Source organism: Podarcis liolepis, assembly GCF_965112155.1.
Source record: "Podarcis liolepis genome assembly, chromosome: 2".
In the NCBI taxonomy this organism is placed as follows: domain Eukaryota; kingdom Metazoa; phylum Chordata; class Lepidosauria; order Squamata; family Lacertidae; genus Podarcis; species Podarcis liolepis.
In genome coordinates, this window is record NC_139555.1 from 43,616,416 (window position 1) to 43,640,819 (window position 24,404).

Consider the following 24,404-nt stretch of genomic DNA (forward strand, 5'->3'; position numbering starts at 1 on the left):
AAAACACTTGGGTTCAGGATTGGCAACCAGCCTTGAACCCTGGGCAAGTTAGCATTTATAGCAGACTCGGGGAATGTTTATGACATGTGGGAAAGCAAAAATATGTGAATCTTGAATAGTACTGCTGGCCTCCTGTTTCAGGCTATGTGGAACCCTGTACATTTAGAATTATTTTCTCTGTATGCCCAAGTAGCTGAATTAAATCCAAAGGTGTGCCAGATACATTAAAATTGAGAAAAGGTGAAGCCCATTCCTTTGTTTTTCAGATCTAGCAAAAAGATTGTAAAATGCTGACCTACAGCTCCCATCTTTCTTGACTGTTCCTGACCATTCTGGCTCAGACTTACGGGAATTGGAGCCTAGTGACACCTAGAGGGCCACAAAACTTAACAGAATTCTGCTGCCTTTTGCAAACTTGCTTCAAAGCGTTCCGGTCAGTGAGAGTGCTTCAGAAAGGAAAGCTGAATCTGCTCTTCCCCAGCCTTCTCAACTCAGGCTGGGGGTACCATGGCCACAGAATACAGCTCTTCACGTTGGGTCTGTAATACAGGGGGAGGGAACAGCTGTCTTTGGAAAGGGCCATAGCTCAGTGGCAGAGCATATACTCCTGTGTGCATTGAAGGTCCCAAATTCAATTGCTTGTACTGCTAGCAAGGTTGAAAAAGTGTCTCACCTGCCAGCCTGTGGAGTTGCTGGCAGTCAGGTGTTGCAGGCAGTGCTGAGCAAGATGGGCCAGTGGGCTGATTTTGGCACAAGGCAGCTTCTACTACTTAGAAAACATTTATTAGATGTGCGTTCCAGCACAGAAGCCATCCGCTGCACAGAGTTCAAATAATGGTTTAAAGCAAATCTATCAAATAAGCCGCTAGACGAAATTTCATGAAATGATAGGGGTCATTAGTGTGGGAGATGAAGAAAATGTGGGTAGAGCTTGTTGGGTTAAAAATAGGGCTAGCTGAACATGCCCACGCTTGCCTTGTACTGTAGGGGAGTGCTCAGACTCCCAATAACTTTTTCTGTCTTAAAAAAAGAAATCTACAAAATGGTGTGAGCATTTCTTCAAAGGCACTCTTCAAGCTGGATGATTCAGAAGCACTGCAGAATGGCAGGTGAGCTTCAGAGTGAGCGAGCGCCTCATGTTCCACATTGGGACACACAAACTCCTGCACAGACACTGATGGGATCTAAATGAGCTGTCACTACTGCCAGCGAGGGCTTGGGGTCATGGTAGAAAGCGCAGTGACGTCATCTCAGTGTGCTGGCGCAGTGGAGGAAAAGCAAATCTGATACTGGGAATTACTATGAAAAGGGACTGAAAATGAAACGGCAAGTACGCCAGGATGAGACTCTGGTATGGCTGTGCTTGGAATGCCAATGTAGTTCTAGTGGCCTGGTTTTGAAAAAGAGATCACAGAAGGGGAGGAAAGTAAAGAAATGGGTGGCTAAAGATATTCCGGTGGATGGGACTTCCTTCGAAGAGAAGTTTAGGCCGCACACTTATTTAGTTCACAAAATTAGGAATGGTGTGAAAGAAACCAAAACATTGGAGTTTGAAGTTCTCTAATACTTTGACAGCAAGTTCAGGACAAATTAAAGCAAGCACTGTTTTCAACTTAAGGAATTCATCCCACAGTTTGGAAGGCTACTAACACTGTCATTGTCACTGTCAACTGGAATAGGTTTAGCTCCCATAGATGGGTCTATCAATGGCTGTAGGTCATGGTTTGCAGATGCACTATATCTTTCCTTAGCAGAGGCAGCGAACAGAGGATGATTATTGAAATGTCCTAGTTATCAATTTTCCAGGGGTATGTGGTTGGTCCTGGTTAGAGACCATATACTATACTTGATGAACCTAGAATTCTGATCCTGCAAGATTATTGTTGCCAACATCCAACAAGAGGAACAAACAATTACTTGCACTTTCACACTTGTATTACGTTTTTCCAAGGAACTCAAGGTAACGTATGTGGGATTATCAGTTTTTTCCTCCCAGCAGCCTTGTGAATTAAGTTATGTTGCTTGTGTGATTTTCCCCCGCCCCACCCCGCAAAAAGACCCCTTCAAAACCATTGAGCTTCATCGTTCAAATTCAGTTATCTATCCACTACACCACAATGACTCTTACAGTGCCATTTGAAAGCTGGGAGAACAGCACATCACAATTATAGCCTTGAGCAGGGGTCAGCAGGGGGCTGGTCCACTGTCCCTCAGACCTTGTGGGAGGCTGGACTATATTTTGGGGGGGAAGAAATGAAAGAATTCCTATGCCCCACAAATGACCCAAAGATGCATTTTAAATAAAAGCACACATTGTACTCCTGTAAAAACACCAGGCAGGCCCCACAAATAACCCAGAGATGCATTTTAAATAAAAGGACACATTCTGCTCATGTAAAAACCCGCTGATTCCTGGACCATCCGTGGGCCGGATTTAGAAGGTGATGGGGCCGGATCTGGCCCCCGGGCCTTAGTTTGCCTACGCATGGCCCTTGAGGCCCTTGAGGAATGATGCAAGTTCACTGGGCAAGAAATTGTACAGCAGTCAGTAATGATGAGACATGTGGTCCAACACCATCTGGTAACCCAAGAATGAGAGAGGTTGTCTTAAGGAATTTTTTTCCTGTTCCTGGTGGCCTATCTAAATTTTAGCCAAAGTGGTTTTTTAAATCACAGTTTCTCTTATTTGAAATATACATATTGATGAGGCAGTATTGCATCTTTCTCTGATTTGGCATGTAAATGCACATGTTTGGATTGCAATGCAATGTCTTGAGTTTTGTGTGCCATAACTTGGAAGCCCATATTGCTAGGGGATATCAGCTTCATTATGGAGTCAGGCGAATGTTCACAGCTCACTTTCAGGCAAAATAAACTCCCAGCCCCTAAACCACACTCTGAACCTAACACTAAACCAAGGTTTATTAAACTATGGTTTATGAAACCACGGCTTAGTATTTTGTGCAAAGCCTGCCTAGTGGCTTGACTATGGTTTGTTTACTGCTAACAAACCATGATCTGAAGCTGTGGTTCGTTGCTGGTTTATGACCCTTAGTTTGTTGTAATTAAGTTTTGCAACTCTCACCAAGCCAAACACCCTTCCTTAACCATGGTTTGTTTGGCCTCCCCACTCCAGATGCTCACTGAACTACAAAGGCATGAGTTGAGAGCAGCTGAAAATTGAACCAAACTTTGGAGAAAAACAAGCCATGGTTTGCTTGCTCATCTGTGAGACAACTCATGGCTTGTTTTAACAAACCGTGGTTTAGTGTTCTGTGTGAACCAGGCCTCTGTCTGGAGAACAGAGCAGCCATCAAGAATGCAGAATTGTTCCCTCCCTTTGCCTAGACCTCAAGACAGGGTTGTTGGTTTAGAGTGCAGTTGGAGGCTCTTGGGCATGACGCAGGAGCGACTGACGGCCTGAGGTTAGATGAGATCATAGTGCTCAGCCTGGCCTTAAGGCCTGTGGTGCTCTGTCGCTGTCGGGGGTCCCTCATGGCTTATGGAAGAGGTCAGTGTTCTGGAGATTGGGAGGGGTGATTGCTGCCCCTTTTTGGAGGGGGGCCCATGGAGCTAAAATATAATGCTGAGATGGCCCTAGGAAGGGGGGAAGAGCTGCCAGAATTTTCTTACGTGGCAAAAGAAATCTTGAGGAGTGGGGAGGGGGCTGGGATCTGTGCAGGAAGGTGTAAGCTGGTGGCGCTCTGTAAGTAATGTGGATAAAGCAGGAGACAAAGGGAAAGTAGGTCAGACAGGCTGAGCTGCAGCTCCACGTCTGTTTGTGTGCGTGTCTCGGGGAAATCCAGCCGCTCTGTGCTGCAGCATGAAGGAATTGGGTGGGAGGATTGCTGTGAAGGTTTGGAGTGGGAGGATGCTATGAAAGCATCCCCAGACTGCGCCTGCCCATGTTCCCTTTGTGTCAGGTACCTCTCCTGCAGGAAATAAGAGGCTGGTGCAAAGCAACCTTATTTCAGGGGCTCCTCCATTTTACGGTCTTCTGATCTCATGCCAGGAGAAGCTGCATCTCCACGATGGGAGGGGGGAACTCAAAATGAGCTTTTTTCTGGTGGATGCAGGGGCAGACTTAACTCCACATTCTGAACTGGGAGCCAGGATCCCTGGAATCGGTAGTCAGGCTCCATTTCTGTAGATGGTAGCGAACCGTTCAGCAAATTTACCCTGGTTGAGGAGTGCTTGCTCGGCCTTTTCTGCTTCTCTTTGCTTTATGTAGATACAGTCGTACCTTGGATCCCAAATGCCTTGCAACTCAAATGCTTTGGCTCCCAAACGCCGCAAACCCGGAAGTGAGTGTTCTGGTTTGCGAATGTTCTTTGGAAGCCAAACATCTGACGTGGGTTCCGCAGGTTCTGATTGCATGCCGGAAGCTCCAGCAGCCAATTGGAAGCCGCGCCTTGGTTGCTGAATGTTTTGGAAGTTGAACAGACTTCTGGAACGGATTCCATTCGGCTTCCAAGGTACAACTGTATATGCTGTGCTTGGCCCCAGTGGATGATGGGATCTTGAGGGCTTAGTTTGTAAGGTTGTTGTTTCATAGAATCATAGAGGTGGCAACTGCCAACTGCAGTATTGTTGATAGGTGGCCATCCAGCCTGCTGTTCTTGATGCTGATATGTAGTTGTTTTTCTCACAGAGTGACCCGAAGAAACTTCCATTGAAAACAATAGCAAAAAACACAGCAATACAATTAAAAGGCAGGTCTGATAGATTCCTAGCCAACACGAAAAGAGGCCACAATCCCCCCAATTTAAGGACCCAAAACCTGGGTGAAGAGAAAAGTCTAAATATAGATAAAGATGGCACCAGGTATGCCTCCCTAGGGAGAGCATTTCACAACAGGGAGCCACCACTGAAAAGGCCTTAATGAAAGAGAGTCATCTGCCCCTTCCAAAGCAGTCTGGTTTACTGTTGAACATGTCATGCCGTCAGGAAGTTCTTCCTGATGTTTGGTCTAAATCCAGTCCTTTTTCTTGTAGTCTAAACCCATTAATTCAGGTGCTATCTTCTGGAAGAACAGAAAACAAAGTTGCTCCATCTATGTAACAGAGGGTCTATTGCATTGCCTCTTGATAGTCTGTTCTCCAGGGTGTAAAATTCACTGACTCCTTCAACCTTCCCCCAAAGGGCTTGGTTTCCAGGCTCTTCATCATCATGGTTTCCCTCCTCAGAAAACATTCCAGGAGTGAGGCAACCTTTTAGAAAGTGGGGGTGTGAAAATTGTTTGGGGTTCCTTCCCAGCTCAGCAAGGGGTACCAGTCTAAGAATGCACCCAGCCCCTTCCTAGTTAATCAAGCGGTACTGCTTTGCCAGTGAACACAACCTTTTGGTGTTGGCAGAACGCTGTGTTACATAGATGGAGATGCTGGAAGAGGGAGTTTAGTATGCCAATTCTGCTTTCTAAAACCCAGCCCTGAGCTACTTCTGGAAATATCCTCTGCCAGAGTCCCCAAAACTCTGGTTTATATCATGACAAAAAACTAAACTAAACTTGGACAATGTTCAGCTTGCATAATACACAGAATTAGCATATAATTATTTGATCACTTTTAATCAGCCAAATTTATTTAATTAACTGATTAGATTATGACTCCAATTGTCTTCAGAACCCGCACAAGTGGTAACAGCATGGGGTATTATTTCTATTGTGCAGCTGGAGTAGAGAGAAAAGGATGGGGTTCATGGGATACAGGTGAATGATTAGGATGTGTTAAGGGTAATTTTCTCTCTCATACCTGTTTACCTCTAGATCCTTTAGAAGACACTAAATCCACCTTCCTAAGCTTTATCTTTCTTTTGTGGCCATGACTGCTAGAAACTGTCCAATTTGAGGCAGTCACACCCAGTTGGGTGTTCTCATCTGCAGCTATATTTGACATGTTTCTGTCGGCAGTAGATGGGTTTTAAAGCCCAAAACCTGTTTGGACATGGAGCATTTCCTTGGTTCTGTGAATTTTCTGCTCTCAAGAACCCTCTTTGTTGTTGTGCTTGGTGCCATTACATACCTGTAGCTTAAAAAACCCTGATTATGCAATTTAGAGAGTGTACAACTATCTACGTGGTAGCCTTCCTGCTTTGGATATATGGAGTGTGTTGGAGCACCAGGTAGTTTCTCTTAGACACAAGACTACCTTCCAGGTTGGATCTGATCTTTTGTACATTCTAGAACACAAGGTATGCAGTGGCCATGCCATGGCTGCTGGTGTCTGCATACAGGTCATCAGTTGGTTTGCAGTCAGGATGATATTGGGAGCCCTTAGTTCAGTGCTGGTGGATGTGTGGCTCTCTAAATGTGTATTCCAGCTTCAGCTAGTGGTCGGGGAAGGTGGGAATTGCAGTCCAGCAGCATATGGAGGGCCACAGGTCCCCTCTTTTCCATGTTTCAGTCACTGTCTCAGCACATGGCAGGTGCTTTTACCATGAGTAGTTCACCTGTGACTGGGAAACCAGAGTCTCTGAGTCTTGAATGATTCCACTTTACCTCTCATGATTGATGTTATTGGCTGAAATCCAGAAGGGCCCGTGCTTCCCCAGATTCTTCTCAGAATTTCATTCCACAGCTCCTAAATTGCTCTTTTAAACTCCTGAAAATAAGTTTGGGGGTTGTGGCATGAGAACCTTTTTGAAGGGGAGAAGCTGCCAGTACATGGAACTGCCAGTCTTGAAAGTCTCTAGTTGTGTGTGTGTATTTTGGAAACTTGCAAAGCACCTTCTGAGTTGGAAACTGAGGAGAAAATGTGTGCATGCAAACAGATGGCCCTATGGTATTTTAGATGCTTACCGTCAGGGCAGGATTCACCTAATGAACCCCATCAGTAGAAGCTCTGCACAAGGGCTTCTGCATGTGCAACAGGGCTTCCCCCTCTCCCACGTGCACCCTGAAATTGGCTCTAAGGGGTTGGCGAACCCCCAGAACAGCATAGAGGGAGGGAGATGGTTCCATCTGGCAAGTGTAAACCCTTACATAGGCAGAGCGTCATGGTGCGGCATTGAATTTCACATCTGTATGACTCCTCAAAAGCCTTGCAAATGAGTGGCATGGATGTGGAGAGAGTGGGGCCTGCCTTCCTTTTTCATGGGTTTACTTATTCCCTGCTCTTGCTTTAAAAGGCTGGAGGTCCCAATGTGGCCCAAAGTTGTCTGTGACTTGTAAGGATTGGGCACAGGTTGGCCCCCAAAAGAAGCAACATGGTGACAGACCTAAAGCTGAGCAGCCATGATCTTTAGCAGAGGTGACCGGTTGCTGGATTTAGGGCTCCAGTGGTAACACAGACTTCTCAGATATTGATTGTGCATATTTCCACAGGCCAGCAGTTGGCCATTTCTCATCTAGAGTCTCATGGCTGAGCCTAAAAGAGGGGGCTGTGTGTCTGCTCTCTGCCCTCCAGGGAATGTTTGCTCCTTGGGAATCCGACTTGTTGAAAGGTGTTGTCTTCCCCTTTCTGGCCTTCCTGCTGGGACTGCATCCTCCGTTCCTGGTGATTCAGCAAATAGGCCCGTCAAAGAAATGAGAGCTGGCAGACTTGAAGGGGACTCCTGTTTCCCAACATAGCCTCTTTGACTCCTAAGGAGTGCTCAGCAGCTCAGGCCTTCAGGCAACATGCTCTCTTGTCAATGCTCTTTCTCTGCTTCTGCTTACTTACAGTGAAGGAGTTTCTTGCCAAAGCCAAAGAAGAGTTCCTCAAGAAATGGGAGAACCCGTTGCAGGTATGACACCTCTCTTCTCGTCTTGATATTTTGCCTTCCTTTCTTTATCTAGCCATAGCAGCCTGCGTCTTGTTGCTTCTAAGCTCTTAGGCCTGATTTGAAAGTGACACTGACCTGGTTTGCATGCAACCATCAGCCAGAGTTAAACAACTTATGGCTTCGCAGGAATGTGCATGTGTTTTGGTGCACGCGGCTTAAATCGCTCCCGTGTACCCTGCCTCCTTTTGATGTGCTGGAAAGAAAACAGACCAGGGTGCCAAGAATACATGTGTAAAGTTTCACATAATACAGGTGTACAGTTTAAGCTCAGAATATGTGTGTACAGTTTCACACAACTGGTGTTGCATTTAAGTAAGGGATGCACTGCCTAACTTGAATGCTATAGTGTGCCGCATGCATTGAAACAACTGCCTTGATATTAAATTCATTACATCTATATCCCACCTTTCCTCAAGCTGGTTTACATAGTTCTCCCCATTTTATCCTCACGGCAGTCTTGTGAGGGAGGTTAGGCTGAGAAACTGCAACTGGCCCATTGAGCTTCCTGGCTGAGTGGGGATATGAACCCTGGTGTCCTGGGTCCAGGTCTGACACTCTGATCACTCTGGCTCTCCTGTGCTGGCTGTGTGGAGGCCCATTTGGGTCTGCATTTGCTTGTTTTGTGTGTGTGTAAAATGTGACCAGTGTAACTTTTTAAAACGAGGCTTTGGAAGGATCTTGCCAAACCTCTGTTATTGCTGGTTACACCAAAGGCAAAAGTCTTGATGCTGGTGGACATCCTAAATTATCCTGCTGAAGAAATAGGCGCTGAGACAGGTGTTTCAGTCCCCAGGTTATTCTGGAACTGCCCCTTTTCTAGGAATAATTTTGCAAGGAGGAGAGTGAGGTGTCCAAGATGGAAACACAGGAAGAGAGTCAGCTTTGGATTAGTTTACCTTTTGCAGTTCTAAGACACTTTGGAAGATGTGTCTGACAATAAGGTTTGCCAGTGCCCGGGTTGCTTGCATGACAAGGAACAAATAGTCAAGATCTTTCCAAATTACTAAGCAAGGGTCAGAAGCCCTTCACCTATCACATATACTCTTTGGTGTTAGCAGACCATATTACAGAAAGGGGAATGCAATCTCCCTCTAGCTGAATAAGGTATTTTCTTCCCTGCAATATCTGATGAATACCTCACTGCTCAACTAACAGGTCCGATGCTTTAGCTTTTCAGCAAATAACTCCCAGAAGGTGACTGCCAAAATAACTGCTTCATGGCAATAAAATGACTGTGTAAATTGGCCCGGAAATTTGGGTGCTCTCGCTGTTTTGGCTTGTTCCATTTGCTGCCCCCTACGTAAAGGTGTCATTACATCTGGTTGTATTTTGCAATAAGTGTGATATTTGGGGATATTACTGTTTTTTTGTCAGGCTCTAAGGCTTAACCTGTTGCTGCTAGTTTCTAGGTTATTACAGATAGTGTAGTGAGTGTTGGGTGTATGTACAGTCCTTTTTGTGGACTGAGTTGGATTTTCTTGCTGTTCAGTATGCAGGAGGATTGTATGTCTTTCTCTCTAAAAACTCTTGCCTTTTGCGCCCCCTCGTGGTAAAAAACCCCAAGAACGCTGCAAGTTTCAGGAAGAAGAGTTGGCACGCCACAGGGATGATCCTCTTCAATAACAGTTGCTGCTTTAATATGGCATGGGAAGACATGGTACTGCCTGAAGGGTTATCTTTAAAATGAAACTAGTAAGCTGGCATTTTGAACCCTCACGGCCACTTAAGGGCCCCCAAAATCTGATAACTAGAGCCTGGTGTCCTTGCCAGATTGTCTTCCTCTGCTTTTTATATTATTATTTTCCAAATCCTTTTTCAGAATACGTCCAGCCTGGATCACTTCGACCGGCTCAAGACCCTGGGTACAGGCTCTTTTGGGCGGGTGATGCTCGTGAAGCACAAGGAGACCGGGAATTACTATGCCATGAAGATCCTTGACAAGCAGAAAGTGAGTTTGAGCCTGTCGTGGAGTTCTGGGAGTTTGTGCCTGAGGTTGGCAAGAGGGAGGCCCAACTGTCTCTGGCTGACTTCCTTTCTGTCTTGCAGGTTGTTAAGCTGAAGCAGATCGAGCACACCCTCAATGAAAAGCGCATTCTCCAGGCTGTGAACTTCCCATTCCTTGTCAGGCTAGAGTATTCTTTTAAGGTAAAGGGTGTCTTTGCACTCTCTCTCCCCACCCCTGCCTAAATATTCCTTCTCTGGCTTTCTGGTCCTCTGGACACCTGCTCTGCTGCATCAGATCAAAGGCACACAGGGGCCAGCCAGATACTTAAGGGAAGCTAACCACTTTACCCTAGCACCCAGGTGATCTTTTTGCCTCTGTCTGGGCTTGTGGCTAGCTGAGCATCCACCACTGCAGGCAAGCCCAGCTGGCTGGATACTTTCTGTGCCGGTACAATAGGTGCAGCATGCTTTCCCTTTGGGAGCAGCCTGGGTGGATGGATCTCCTGGGCTAGAGCACACATTGTCATGATAGGCCCTCAAAACTCTTCCTTATGATAGGCCTTCAATATTTTGTTTTGTCCTACCTCTTTCTGGCGTTTGTGCAGCTTTGGGCAAGTAAACAAGGGGGCACTATAAGCATACAGAATGTTAAATAAAGCCAACAGTATTTTATCATTTTGTGTTTGAGATACCCAGAGAACAATCTTACTGGGTTGCCTTATATAAATACAGTAAGTAAGGCTGCAATCCTAACACCTCTTATCTAGGAGTAAGCCCCATTGAATTCAGTAGGATTTACTTTTAAGTCAATGTGAAAGTGCTATAGGGAGCATGCAAGTCTGGACTATGTGACAAGGCAACCGTGCCTTGTCTATTAATGCAGCTCTAAATCGAGGTTCTGCAGGCTTCCGTTCATCTCAGCTACATGGAAAGGATATAAAAAGCCATTGAGTCGTACCTATTGCCACAAAGGGCAGAACCATTTTTTAAAAATCTGCTTTGAAGGAAATATGCATGTTTATATACCCTTTGTGGCTGTAACCTAAAACCATGGACACTGTGTCTGTTTGAAAGCACAACCAGAAGAGGAGGCCTCTACTGCTGTCTTATAGGTTCCTTCCCATTTTCCCTCTGCTATAGCAGTCCTTGACAATGCCGTGTCAGAAGCTTACCTCTCAATCAGAATAAAGCCTGAACAAATACATTCATGCTACCTTGCAGAGATTGTTTCAGTTGTATACTTTGGGGGTTAAAAAAAAAAAAAGTATCTTAATTCTAAATACTATTTCCTTGGCAGTAAGTCCCATTGATGTTAGTGGGACTTGCTTCCAAGCTGGTTGGTGTTAGACTGTGTGTCTAATTCATTCCCTTGGTAGTGAGAGTAATTCTGTAAGTCTACAAGAAGATCCTTGCTGGATCAGCCCAAAAGCCCATCTAGTCCAGCATTCTGCCCAACAGTCTATACTAGCCAACCAGGTGCTTATGGGGAGCCACAAACAGGATCTGAGCACAACACTCTTTTGTTTATGAACTGGTATTGAGAGGCCTGCTACCCCATAGTGGAGTTACTATAGTTATCATGACTAGCGGTCATTATTAGTCTTATCCTACATGACCAGGTACTAAGAGGTTTGAGTTCACCTTAGTAACTGCTACTTTTGAAGTTGTTGCCTTTTTTTTAAGGTCATGGCAGGAAGAGACTCTGAGCAGAACATAGCACTAAAACCAAAACACTCTGCTATAGAAACAGTTTTGCACCAAGCAAAACTATATGATCGTTGTGCAAATAAGTTGTGCAAATGAATGGGGACTAGAGGACAAGGAACTTGTATACATTCAGATTTTAAAGAACTTGCATTTATTGAGCGGGAAGCAAGGCAATAGTGGTAGAGAGCGATGGACTAGGGAACAAACGTGAAGATTGGAATTGGGGGCAGTTAGGAAAGTGTAGCCATGTGAAAGGAACGAAGTACTGATCTGAAATGCTGGGACCTGTTCCTTCACCACCTATAGTCTATAGGCATTGTATCAACATTTTGGTTTTTTATCTGCAACTGCAAGGGCAAGATACTTCATTTTTTTAAAGGAAATTGGCAGGAACTTGAATTCTTTCTCCCTGCCCAACAGCAAACCCAGTTTCTGTTCTAGAGTGCCCCTATGGATGTGTGAGTACACTGGTGCAAGCACCACTGCAGAAAGGCAATATAGAAGTAAATAAATTGGGGAGCTGTGGCCCTGAACATACAAGGTTGGGGTGGGTGCAAAGCAGTGCTGGCCACGACCCTGAGTTGTTTCTGCCCTTGATTACAGGATAACTCAAATCTGTACATGGTGATGGAATACATCCCAGGTGGCGAGATGTTCTCCCACCTACGACGGATTGGCAGGTTCAGGTGAGTGTGCTCCCCTCTCATTGTAAGGTTGGGATGATGCTCTCAGTTGTGGGAACAGAAAAGCTGAGAGTTGGGCTTCCTGGGTTAGAACAGTGGAAAGGAACCAGGAAAGAACTAGGTTTCTCTTGTTCTGCACTTTAAAGTTGAGTGGAGGATATCTTCCCCTTCCAGCAAGCCCTAACTTCTGGGGTAAAGAATAGGCAGTTTAGAAAAAAGTCTAATGATAGGACAGAAGCTGCATTTGCTTTGACATTAATTCCCATCCTCCTGGATGTGAAGCTGGTGACTTGCAAGAAGCAGATCATTCCTATCAGAGTGTGATGACAACAACACTGAGTTCCTGATTATTCTCGTTAACACTAAGGGGCAAGGGGTGACCTGGCTTGACAGGCCCATATGAGCGGAGTGCTTTTCATCAGAGGATTGTTAGCGGAGACTTCAGTATAGAAGCTACCACTACAGAACATGCTTCTATCTTGCTTTGTATCCATTTACTGTATGGAAAGCGGGATGCTTGTTAACATGCTCTCATTTAACTGTGTAGTTATGTGTGCTTCAGATAAATTGCCATCTTGTAGAACATTATAGAACTGGCATAGCACTGAGACTGAGCAACGGACCAGGAAGCCCCCAGTTCGAATGGTGCCTCTGCCATGAACTCAGCTACATGGCATTACGCAAAGTTCTGTCTCACAGCCTCAGCCCCACCATCTGCAGCACGGAGAGTAAATAGTAATGACTTACCTTACAGGATTGTTGCAATGATTACACCTACATAAGAACATGGTCAGAATAAGGGAAGAGATTCTGCATGCGTTCAGCCAGAGGTGGGGCAGGGAGAGCATGAGTGAAATGTGTGAGATAAGACTCAAGGTCCTGTTGAATGGGGAACAGGGGAGAGATCTGGTCTTGGTTTGTGGCAGGGGTGGAAACCTGAGCCCTTTTGCTGAGAGTACAGCTCCCATCATCCCTGACTGAGCTGGTTGGGGCTGATGGGAGTTGGAGCCCAACCCAACAGTGCTCTGGAGGGCCACAAGTTCTCCATCCCTGGTTTATGGGGATCAGTGAAGGTGGCATACATTAGAGATGGCTTATGAGAAAGCTCTTCCCCCTTTTGTTGCAGTGAACCTCATGCCCGGTTTTATGCCGCTCAGATAGTGCTGACTTTTGAGTACCTGCACTCACTAGATCTCATCTATCGAGACTTGAAGCCTGAGAACCTCCTCATCGACCAGCAGGGCTACATTGAGGTAATTCTGCTTCCATCCATTCTGTGAGATTCTGCTGCACAGCATTTTGAGAATTCCTCTCCTTGTCAGTATGTCTAGGAATACTGTTTCTTTCCCCAGATATCTGTAACAATTAGTTTTTTAAGAAAGGACTAAATTTTGACAAGCGTAAGTAACTTCTTAGGAAATTTTGGAGTTGACATAAAATCTAAAGGTGTACCTCTTTTTATCATTTGTGCTTTGAATATCAGGAAGTCCATTCCCCTCCTCGCCAAAGTGGTGCCTGCTTAACCAAATATGCTCCAAACCACCAGATGCACTTTTCCTATTTTGGTGGCAAGTAGGGAGCATGGTAGAAAACATTCATTATGAGCAGTTGCTGTTTAGAAAGCGATACTTACCTTTGGAAACAAAATCTTCTCTCTTATAGATATTCCACCCGAAACATCACCTCTCCATGTACTGGGGTTTGTGCAAGCCTCTATCACTTCCTTTGTGCTGCTGACCCTATTGGTGTGGAGAACTCAGCTTTGTTAATTTTCTCGTACCTCCAGGTGACAGATTTTGGCTTTGCCAAACGAGTGAAAGGCCGAACATGGACCCTTTGTGGGACTCCAGAATACCTGGCTCCTGAAATCATTCTGAGCAAGGTTAGACACCTGTACTCAGGAACAGTTTTTTGGGCCTTGTTCAGCCCAGAAAGAAGACTGTGTTCATCTCGATATCTTGCAGTACACTGCAATTAAGTGCCGATCATCCTTGGTGTTTGTGATCTGAGCCTGCTTTCCTGTTTCAGGGTTATAACAAAGCTGTGGACTGGTGGGCCCTGGGTGTCCTCATCTATGAAATGGCAGCCGGCTACCCCCCATTTTTTGCAGACCAGCCCATTCAGATATATGAGAAGATTGTCTCTGGGAAGGTAATATTTCAGCATAGAGGCTTGCATGTTGGGTACAGGATATTACAAATATATATTACAATATGTAGACCATCTTGCCCATGGAGAAAATGCAGTACTTCCCTAGAAGGCGTGTTAGAAATTTCCAAATAGCTCACACTATACAGTGCATACATTTATAATGTTCGGTGAAGCATGGACCTGCTGTGTTTACCTGCCAAATAAATGTTGGAGTAGGTGGAATTCAGCAGACTGTGAACGGAAACCCCCTCTGTATTTTCTTGGCAAATCTTCCAGCTATTTTTTGGTGCTGCTTGCAGCTTTCACCACAGGAACAAATGTCTGGAAATCTAGATGGCTGCAGTTATATTCACAGTCTGACCTTATTTTGAGGAAAGGGGCAGATCTGTTGGCTTCATTTGAAAACTGAGTCTCAAATTTTGTATACTTTAAACAAACTTAAGGCTCTAGTCTTCAGTGTGAAGAAGAAATTAGTTGAAGAATTCTACAGGCTAAGTGGAATATGGATTTTCTGAGTCTAGAATTCCAGTGTCTGTAATACTTGGCAGTTCTCCCAGGTGAGACTCCTAGAGTAATGTGAGGCCGAGCAGCACAAAAAAGATCAGAAAAGCACAAAGTGGAGTTTTATAAGTTAAACAGAGTAAAACAATGGCAAGGGGGAGACATGCAACTCAAGCTCTCTGTAACTGCAAGGCTGTGAGTTTTCAGAATATTGCTCTTAGAATTGTAACATGGCCTAAAGGAGTGAGGTGTGGCAGGGCAGTGTTGGAAGAGCTTTGCAGGAAAATGTGTAATGTCAAAGGAACATCTCCCCCACCCAAGAAAACTAAACAAAAGTAATGGAGATCAGTGAATATATGTGCATGCTAGCTTTCAGATGGCTGGGGCTTGCTCTTGCTCTGCTGCTCCAGAACATGCATGCTCTCTTTGAGTCCAGCTGTCCTTTTCTCCCTTCCCTGCCATTTATCCTATGAATTTTCACTGGCCCTACTTGCCAACTTTGATTTCTCAGGTGGTTAATGCTAAAATAATCAGTATTAAGTTGCCGTTTGAGTGAGGCTATTAGGCCAGGAGCTGTACTGACCCAGCCTTTCTCAGTAACACCTAAGATCTTCTATTGAGTCAACTAATTGTTGACGAATAAACATGCATTGTGGATAACAGTTATTCTATGGCACTGACCGCAGTTTACTTTGGATTTGAAATTTGTGCAGGTGTGTTATGGATCTCCACAATGTCCTTCAGCAAAGGATTTGTCCTTGTTAAGATTGCTGTGATACTACTACTACTATTATTATTATTACTACTACTACTACTATTATCATTATTATTAGCACTTAGTATCACGGTTGGGCATGAGGCATTACTATTAACTAGCTGAATTAATGTAAAAGCTCCCAGAACCTTGTTTGTGATAGGTTCTTGCATCAGGACAGCTCAGCTAAGGTTGCATATTAAAAACATAGTCAAAATGTTAGGCGCTTGATCAGGTTTGGTTCTCTGCAAAAGAAACTGTTGATACTTGTGCACATCTGTGAGGTGGGATTTTACATAGCTAAGTCATCCAAGTAATAATGACTGAGGGTTAAACACGGTTGGTCATGATGACAGTCTAGCACAGATCTCAGCAGAATGAATAGCAAGTAACCATTAATCAAGATTAGGTGCTCTGATTAAAAGAGAAAGGGAATCTGGGTAGAAGTAGCTCCTTTCACAATACTAAGAGGCTAAGCCAGACTCTGTGATACTTACGTTTGATCTTGGTGAAGCTTGTATAGAATTCCAGTCTTACATTTAAACTGGTACACTAAATGTACTTAAATATAGGGCATGTCTACACTACAGATTTGAGCCAGATTTTTTCAAACTGATTCATCTGTTTCCACCACCCTGCCAAGGAAACCTAAGAGCATTGCTTGGGGATCCTCATTGCTTCATAGAATCACATTGCCTAATGCCTTAAGCCCCTTTAAAAACTATGGTGTAAATATGTGCATAACCTAGCGCCACATCCCTACTAATCTCTGCCTGATAACATTCTACCTTTTTATCTATCTATTATCTTTCTGTGGTAGAACAAAATGTAGGTTACAGTAAGTATATATACGTGAACTGCCCTGAAATCTTTGGATGAAGGGTGGTATACAAATTTAATACACAAATAAAATAAATATAGCCACTTTGCCAGTGCTTTTTTCTTTGGGCATTTGCTCCTAGGGCTTCTGATTGAAGATCTTCAAACCCACTAGCCACCCTGAATTTCATTTAGGTGAGATACATTGTCGAGAAGCAAGCACCAAGAGCACCTGTATTATTTTTAAGGGTTTTCTTGCTGTCAACTTCTTTTGCCAAACTGCTTCTTAAATTGTTTTCAGTTTTTAAAATGTAGTTCAGGGGACATTGCATCAGTTGTACATTTGTGTGTGCATGTGAATTTCTCTCTTTCAGCAGTTCCTGTGCCAAGCCAGTCAGACCATTTTTTTAAAATTCAGAAGTTATAAATCAGTTTTTAAAGAGAGAGAGGCAAGCGTTCCAAGTGTGTTAGTAAAAGCCCTCCTTCTGTCCCTCTTGTGTTTAGAGTGTTTCCAGAGGGATGTGCACATCTCTGTCTCTGTGGCAGCTAGAAGTTCTTGATAGAATAAATTCTAGGATTTGTGGGAACGTGCAGTGTTAACATTTAAGGACATAAGAAGAGCCTGCTAGATTCTTTTCTCACAGTGGCCAACCAGATTCATATGGGAAGTCCTCAAGCAGGGCATGGGTGCAACTTCCCAAGGCCCCAGTTTTGTGGTAGATGTTGCAATTGCAGACATATGGTGAATTAGTGCTTTGGCTACAGAGCATAATGAATCTCACTTCCTGCCCTTTCCCTGCGGCTGTCAGATTTCTCCTGGAAGGCAGAGAGATTAACCTGTTCTTGGCTTCTGCCTCATTGTACCCAGGTTCGCTTCCCGTCTCACTTCAGCTCAGACCTGAAGGACCTGTTGCGTAACTTACTCCAGGTAGACCTCACCAAACGCTTTGGCAACCTCAAAAATGGAGTCAATGACATCAAGAACCACAAGTGGTTTGCTACTACCGATTGGATTGCCATCTACCAACGGAAGGTAAGGAGAAGTAGGAAGGTGCAGTCAGAAGAGGGGGGCGGCTTGTGGCAGCAGCCCACAGCCTTATTTCCAAAGCAAAGGTTTCCACTATCACACTGCCAGAGAAGTAATGCCAACTCACTGTGGGTGTGTAGTGCTGGTACACAAAGCCATCCAAACACGCGTATCACCTTTTGGAAGCGTATCGCTCACAAACAAGAGAGCCCCCAACCCACAAAGCTTATCTCTGTGTTGAGAAAACCTGCATGTGAAGCAGCTCTTACACTTCAGTGGAACTTGCAGGCCCAATATTAATGATATAGGATCTCGGGACATATTGTGATTATTAGTTATCTGTGAAAAGATCCCAGGATCTAGTTAAATCCACTGTTGCAGCTGTGTTGGAAATTGTCATGTCTTCTCTTAGACCTTCCCTATGTGAATTTGACTGAAAGCTTCAACCCCACAGCTGCTAATGGCATCTGGATGCTAAAAACCACCTCTGGTCACGTGTTGCTTTCCACAGTATAAGCCTGCGGCTTTCCAGATGTTGTCAGACTCCAGTTCCCACCTTGCTGGTCAGGAGTTTGAATCCAGCACAGTCTGGAGGGCCATTCCTGGTATAGGATCTGCTAGTGGCCCATATGAAAGTAATTGCCCATAGAACATGATGGGAGGGCAGGGCTGAGAAACCCCTTTGTATGAAAAAGCTGAAGGGAGGCAGGATAGGATGATGTCGTTGACTGTGTTCACTCTTAGTTCTGCTGCCTACCTAATTTGCAAATATTCTGGAGATGAAGGTTATAAGTTTCAGTTCCTCCTAAACTGGGGGGAAATAGCAGGCCCAATTAAATGCATCTCTGCCTTGAGAGGAGGAAGCTGAGCAGCAAGGCAGGGGTCAGTAGGTACAGCTTCCATTTTGGCTGGGCCTGATTCAGAGCCAAACAAGACATGCGTTTTTGTTCAGTCTGTGCCTGCCTATTTGCTTGTAATGTGCAGGTGTGGGGAGAGCCATGTTTTACGTCAGGGTGGGCACACAAGTAAGGGGATCAAGGGCTACTCCGTCCTCCCTTTTCCTTTTTGTTTTATTATAATTATAATTTATTATTTATTGAATTTATATTCCGCCCTATATCCGGAGGTCTCAGGGTGGTTCACAAAACAAAATCAAAATATAAAACCACAAAACACATTACCAAAATAAAAACAACAACCCAATAAATACACCCCAACAAAGCAAAAAAATACTGTACCACATTCTAAAAGGGCATAGGATGTCAATCAAATCAACCAAAGGCCTGGTTAAAAAGGAACATTTTTGCCTTGCGCCTAAAGGTGTATAATGCTGCTTTGAGATTCTTTCCCCCCAAACCAGTTCCAGTATTGGAAGTAGAGTGGGCTAAAGGGAAAGGAGATTAAAGTAACCCAAGTGTGGCAAGGTGAAGGAGGGGAAAGTTGTGTTCCCCTCTCCTGCCAACTCATTTTTGATACTCAGAAAGTAGATCTCAGCCCCACCTGAGAGATAAGCAGTCAAGGACCTGATTAAAAAGCGCAGGGATGTCTGGCTTGCCCTTTAGCGGGCTTAAGCTATGAGTGAGGAAGAGCTCATGTTGCTCTCCTTGCCTGTGGAATAGGCTCAGCTGTATCCAAGGGCCACATTCCCTTTTGGGCAGCCTTCCAGGGACCACATGCTGATGGTGGGTGAAGCCAGAGACCAAAGTGAGCAAAGCAGTGGATGTGCATTTTATGGTGCAGTAGGCTCCTTTCTACAGATGTTTGCACACACCCACAACCTCTGCCTTCCATCCAGGCAAACAAGAGATATTACCAGAGCCCAAGGACCTATTCCAGTCAGGCAAGGGGGGCCAGGGAGGTGTGTGTGGTCTGGGGAGGGTCCCACAGTTCAGAGAGGAGTACATTTGCCCCCCAACCCTGAGGTTCCCCTGTATGACATGCTCTCTCTCTCTCCTGCCTACCTATTTTTGTTTCTGGTTAAATTGAGAAGGCTTAAACCAATAACCCTGCAGGGAGCCCAATTTCACAGCGAATGGTATTTCTCTCTCCTAAACCCATGCAGACACGACCCCTAATAACTCCTCGCTTTGTCCCCTCCCCTCCACAGGTGGAAGCTCCCTTTATACCAAAGTGCAAAGGCCCCGGCGACACAAGTAACTTTGATGACTACGAGGAAGAGGAGATCCGGGTGTCCATCAGTGAGAAGTGCGCCAAGGAGTTTGCAGAATTTTAGGGCCAGTCCCCCTTGCTTTGTGTGCCCAGGAAAAGGAAGGGCTGGATTTGATCAGCCCCAAGGGCCAGAGTTCCTTGCCTATATGTTAATTTGGGGAGGTGGGAGAGTGTTGGGGTTCACCTGAATCTGTTTGGGCAGAAGAGAGAAAAGGGGAGTTCGTTTTGAAGCTGTGGAAAAGGCAGCAGTCGGAGTGCCATCCATCCACCTCCCACTGAAAGCTGTAAGGTGGCTCCCAGCCACTCTCAGGCAGGTTTTAAACAAATTCCCTTCCTCCTCATATTGACTCCAATACTCCTCCCCACCACTACCACACACAAACCCTAATTGGACAGTCCCTGGTTTATTGGTGGCTTTATTTTATTTTTATTTTATTTTTTAGGGGAAAGGGGATATATTTGCCATTCATCACCCCCTATGAAAGGTCTGGTTCATGGGGCATTGCAAGAATTTCTGGAGGGGGGGGGGTTAGGGCAAGAAATAACCACATCCACACAGCACTTTGGTGTTTAGACCAGCACTGAACAGGTTAATGGCCCCACCCTCTCGCCTTCCCCTATGGGACAACTCCTGTCCTTTTATCAGTCCCCCCCCCTTTCCAGGCCCCTTTTATTATCTTTAAATAAAAAGTTTAAAGAAATAGTTGACTGGCTTTATAAAAAAGGGTTTTAAAAGTCTAGGCAGGGCACAGTGCTTTTTTATACGCTCTGTCTCCCGCACCGTTAAATTAAATTCAGCCGGAATTTTAACTCTGTAAAAACAACTGAGTTTTAGCATGAAGAATTTGTGTGTGTTTTTTGGATAGAAAAACACTTTATTTCCAATCTTTGTCTCCCTATTTTGGGGGAAAGAAGGGGGCAATAGTTTTCACACCTGTAGGAGGGAGCAGTGACTGGTTGCCAGCTGGCAAAGGCATACTGAGAGAAAGAAGCTTGTCTCAATTTGTCTTTCTTAAATGTGCACACACCCCTTCTCTCTCTCTCCCTCTCTCTCTCTCTCTCTCTCTCTCTCTCTCCCTCTCCCTCCCCTAGTCTCCCCATCACCACCACCCTCCAATCCAAATGTCCCAACATGAGTTTCCCCACTTCAGGCAACTCTTGGAGCATCTGCCTGAACGGAAGAGAAACAAGCAGGATCTAGTCCACCCTGTGAAACATCAGATAGACTCTAGCTAGTTGCCATGCTTCAAAGGGGCCTCTCCCGTTTGGTAAGCCATCAGGGTGGGAGAAAGTCCATGTAGATACAGCTTGACCGTCGCAGGCAAAATGCATTGGCTGCTGGGATCCTACCCTTCCCAACTCAAACCTCTGACATCTGTTTTTGTAAAACAAGGATCTTTCCAGTCTGTTGGTGGAAACTCCATTGCACCGGTCCTTAAGGGCTCCATCGGCCTGCTATGTGGGGTTTTTTTTTAATGTTAAGACGGTAAGGAGGGAGTGGGAAATGTAAATCCCAGTGTAAATGGAGGTGGGGTAGGGGCTTAGAAACGAAAGTGTTGGGAAGGCCCATTCCATTTTGACCTGCAGTTCTGACAGGGAATGAGAGGTGGCATCTGTTTTATTAGAGTCTTTTCTCATGGATGCGGAGGGAGCTGTGACTCAAAGATGAGGAGGGGGAGCCCATTTCTCTCCATTTAATTTGTTCCGACTCTTTCCTCCCCCTCCCTTTCCAATGCAATGCCTCTTTGTGTTCTGTCTTCACCTACCCCACTCCAAACACACTCTATATTCACCAGTTTAGTTTTCTTTTGTTTTCTTTCTGTGGCTGGGGAGCAAAGCAGTCTTCTTTAGATTGATAGATGACATATAACATACAGAAGCGCTGTCAGGAGCAGGCAAGCTTTGCTTGCCCCTCCAACTCCTCGTCGTCCTCTTCCCACCAATAGCTCATTGGCCTCTTCTGTGTTGGGTTGGGGAGACAGCGGGAGTTAAAATACCCACCAGCTCCCTGCCTCAGAAAAAAACACTTCTATGTAATCCAACAAAACTTGTTTCACTGAGAAAAAAACAAACCCTACTTCCTCTTTAACAGTGTGCTTTGTTGTAAACATATTTGAAACTATTACCAATAAAGTTTTGTTTAAAAAAAACCTGAATTTTTATTTCTGAAGTGTGACTTAAGACAGAGTGGTGCGGAGAAGAGGAAGAAGCGAGGGGCTGTGATGACATTGAGAAGTTTGAACACTAATACGGGAGACAGTACTTGGGCCTTCCAAATGACAGGTGCTAAATGATGGCACTGAATGGGAAGTTATGGAATATATCTTCTTAGAGAGCAGTATGTGTGGTCACATTTGCCACTGACACAGTGAGATTCTTTACCTACGGTTTAATTGCCATGCCTGAAGGTACATAGATTGAGGGTATTGTCTGTCCTGATCAACTTTAAGGAGGTCAGCTAACAAAATGGATTAGCTAGTTTTAACTTACTAGCCAATTAATAATGCAGTAGCAATATAAGTGATATTTTGAGACTATTTAATTTTTAGTTTGTGGGAATTCTGCTAGCATCTTAAAGATGGAAAGTTAAGATTATCAAATAGCTGTGAAAATGGGATCATGTGTCTGTTACCTAAAGTTTACACCAGCATTCCACAATTGCCAGATTCACTGGACCTGTGTGTTTAGATAGATAGATAGAGCCCTAGAATGTTGATATTTATAGAAAGCTCCTACCCTGCTGATTACAAAAGAATACACTATTTGTATGTGAAATAAATGTCACATGTCGAGTTACGTAATGAACTATAGTGTTGTACAAAGTCTAGTACAAAATCCATCCATTCAAGGCCATTGAAAGTTGGGCAGACAAAATATAAACCACTTTAATGGTACACAGACATTCTTGTTCTTGTAAGAGATCAACCATTATCAACACTGTCTCTGAGAAAACTAATTGTATTAGTCTCCAGAGGTACAACTATTTTGCAAGGTCTCTGGACATTTGTGTTTTGCTTTTGGGGTCTCTGCTTATCGTCATACTTAAAGAACTTTTTCAGCAAGATGTATGGCAACTGTAGTTGGCTATAATGTCACTCTTTCCCTTAATCTAAATTTTGCTTTTTCTATGTACTTATTTTCAGGCTTGGCTTGAAAAAGTGACAGCCTACCAATAGCTTGTGGCACATTACAAACTAACTTTTTTGTGTTGCATTAGCTAGCTAGGATGCTAGAGCAGTTCTTCATGCTGCTACAAGACTCCTTTCTTGTTCTAGTTCGACTGAAGTTGGCTTCTAAATAGATGTCTGCTCAAGTGAAGTGATGGAATGAGGTGCACTGGAAAACTAGGGTGAACTGTTTTAAAAGTGAATGGGTCATTCTGAGAGTAACAAGCATTAGGGACTGAACAGCAAAGGGATGCAACTTGATTTGAAGCATGCTAGCTGCTTTCCCAGTTCATACAGAGGTAAGACTTCTTGGAGCTATGAGATCCTTTTTGGTTCCTTTTTTAATTTTCTTAGCTAAACCCAGATACACTGTAGTTTGTTCACTCCACCTTCCCCCAATGTTGACGACAGTTTGGAAGAGGAATTCCACTTTCACCTCCGGTTAATAGCTGTGGTATTACTTTCAAAAACTGCAAAATCTTTTTGACCAGAGATGGCAGTGGGACAAAAATGTGTGTGTGTGTGTACACATGGGAACTGAAGCCCTTCTCAAACCACTTTTCATCTCTCAAGCGTACCTGTCTTCCTCTTAAATTGCCTTCTGATACCCTATCTGGTCCCCATTGTTTGAGCACTTTTTTCTCTTCATGATGAAGAGAAAGGCCACATCTGGTGATGAGCAAAGTCTTGCTCAGGAGGGTAGCACTTGGTTAACAGTGATCCCCAGCGTTCCAAAGCTAACAGGGTGCAGAAGTTGTAGGCCAGTGAGACTGCCTACAGTTCTTGCAGCTTCTTGGAGCTGTCTGACACCGTGCGGCCTCTCAATAGGTCCACATACAACTCATGGCTGCTATGCAAGAAAGTTGGTACAAAAGGCACTATAACACTAGAGAATGTTGAAAACCCAGAAGCACAAAGTTACCATAAATGTCTCAAACACAGGCTTGTTAACGCAACTTGCCCCTTTTCCTGTCACGTAAGACAGGCTCCGTTGCCCTATGTAAGGAATCATACCCCAATTTCAATGTATCAGCTGTTTAGGTATCTTCAAGTTGGATTAAACTATGTGTGTGTGTTTGTGTGCAGTCTTCAGGCCATTTGACTTGCATAATATCCTTTTTACATAAGATTTAGATAACTGATGTGTATATATGTTAAAGTTGTATACTCAAGAGGAATGCTACATTTGGCATGCTCTTGTCTCTGTTCAGGATGCCTGGAAACCTTGCATTTGCTTGCCAGCAAATACTGGAATTCTTGAACCTTGGTGTTTTAAGGAAAACCACAAATGAGAGATGTTAAGAGTAACCAAAATGCTACTGCAATTTTTCAAGGCGGTTGCTCTTGAAATCTCTCTGGAGGGCACAAATGCTTCGGTTTGGAAAAGATCATTTGTTTGATACACTGGGAGTTTTAAAGTAAAACAAGTGGACTGGTAGTTTCAAAACATACTGAAAGCTACAGTGCTTTATTCCCACCTCTGGAAGGGAGGAGGGCTTGAAAAAGAGATGGCATGAAGGCAGTTCATTCCTGACCACTTCCTCTCACTGACTCAGCTTGTGAACATGGGCATATTGCTTCCCTTTCCAGTGCCTCTTTCCCATCAGTAATGGGGGTGGATCAAAACCACTGCTTCCCACAGTCCACATTACTGCTTAATCGTGTTACCTGTGCCATAACTAGAAAAACTATGATTTGAGGTGGACTGGAAATTCTCACAG

General features: G+C 44.5%; 1 protein-coding gene across 5 annotated transcripts in view; it reads left to right on the forward strand.

Moving 5' to 3' along the window:
* Positions 1-21,542, forward strand: part of PRKACA (protein kinase cAMP-activated catalytic subunit alpha) — a 59,565-nt gene extending 38,023 nt beyond the window's left edge. For all 5 annotated transcript variants that reach the window (XM_083489571.1, XM_083489570.1, XM_083489568.1 and 2 more), the window contains exons 2-10: positions 7,661-7,722; positions 9,581-9,709; positions 9,808-9,906; positions 12,016-12,098; positions 13,222-13,348; positions 13,882-13,977; positions 14,124-14,246; positions 17,189-17,353; positions 19,455-21,542. In XM_083489571.1, the coding sequence (XP_083345697.1) occupies positions 7,661-7,722; positions 9,581-9,709; positions 9,808-9,906; positions 12,016-12,098; positions 13,222-13,348; positions 13,882-13,977; positions 14,124-14,246; positions 17,189-17,353; positions 19,455-19,580 (1,010 nt within the window). In that variant the 3' untranslated portion in view covers positions 19,581-21,542. The remainder of the gene's footprint in view (positions 1-7,660; positions 7,723-9,580; positions 9,710-9,807; positions 9,907-12,015; positions 12,099-13,221; positions 13,349-13,881; positions 13,978-14,123; positions 14,247-17,188; positions 17,354-19,454) is intronic.
* Positions 21,543-24,404: the final 2,862 nt, after the last annotated feature.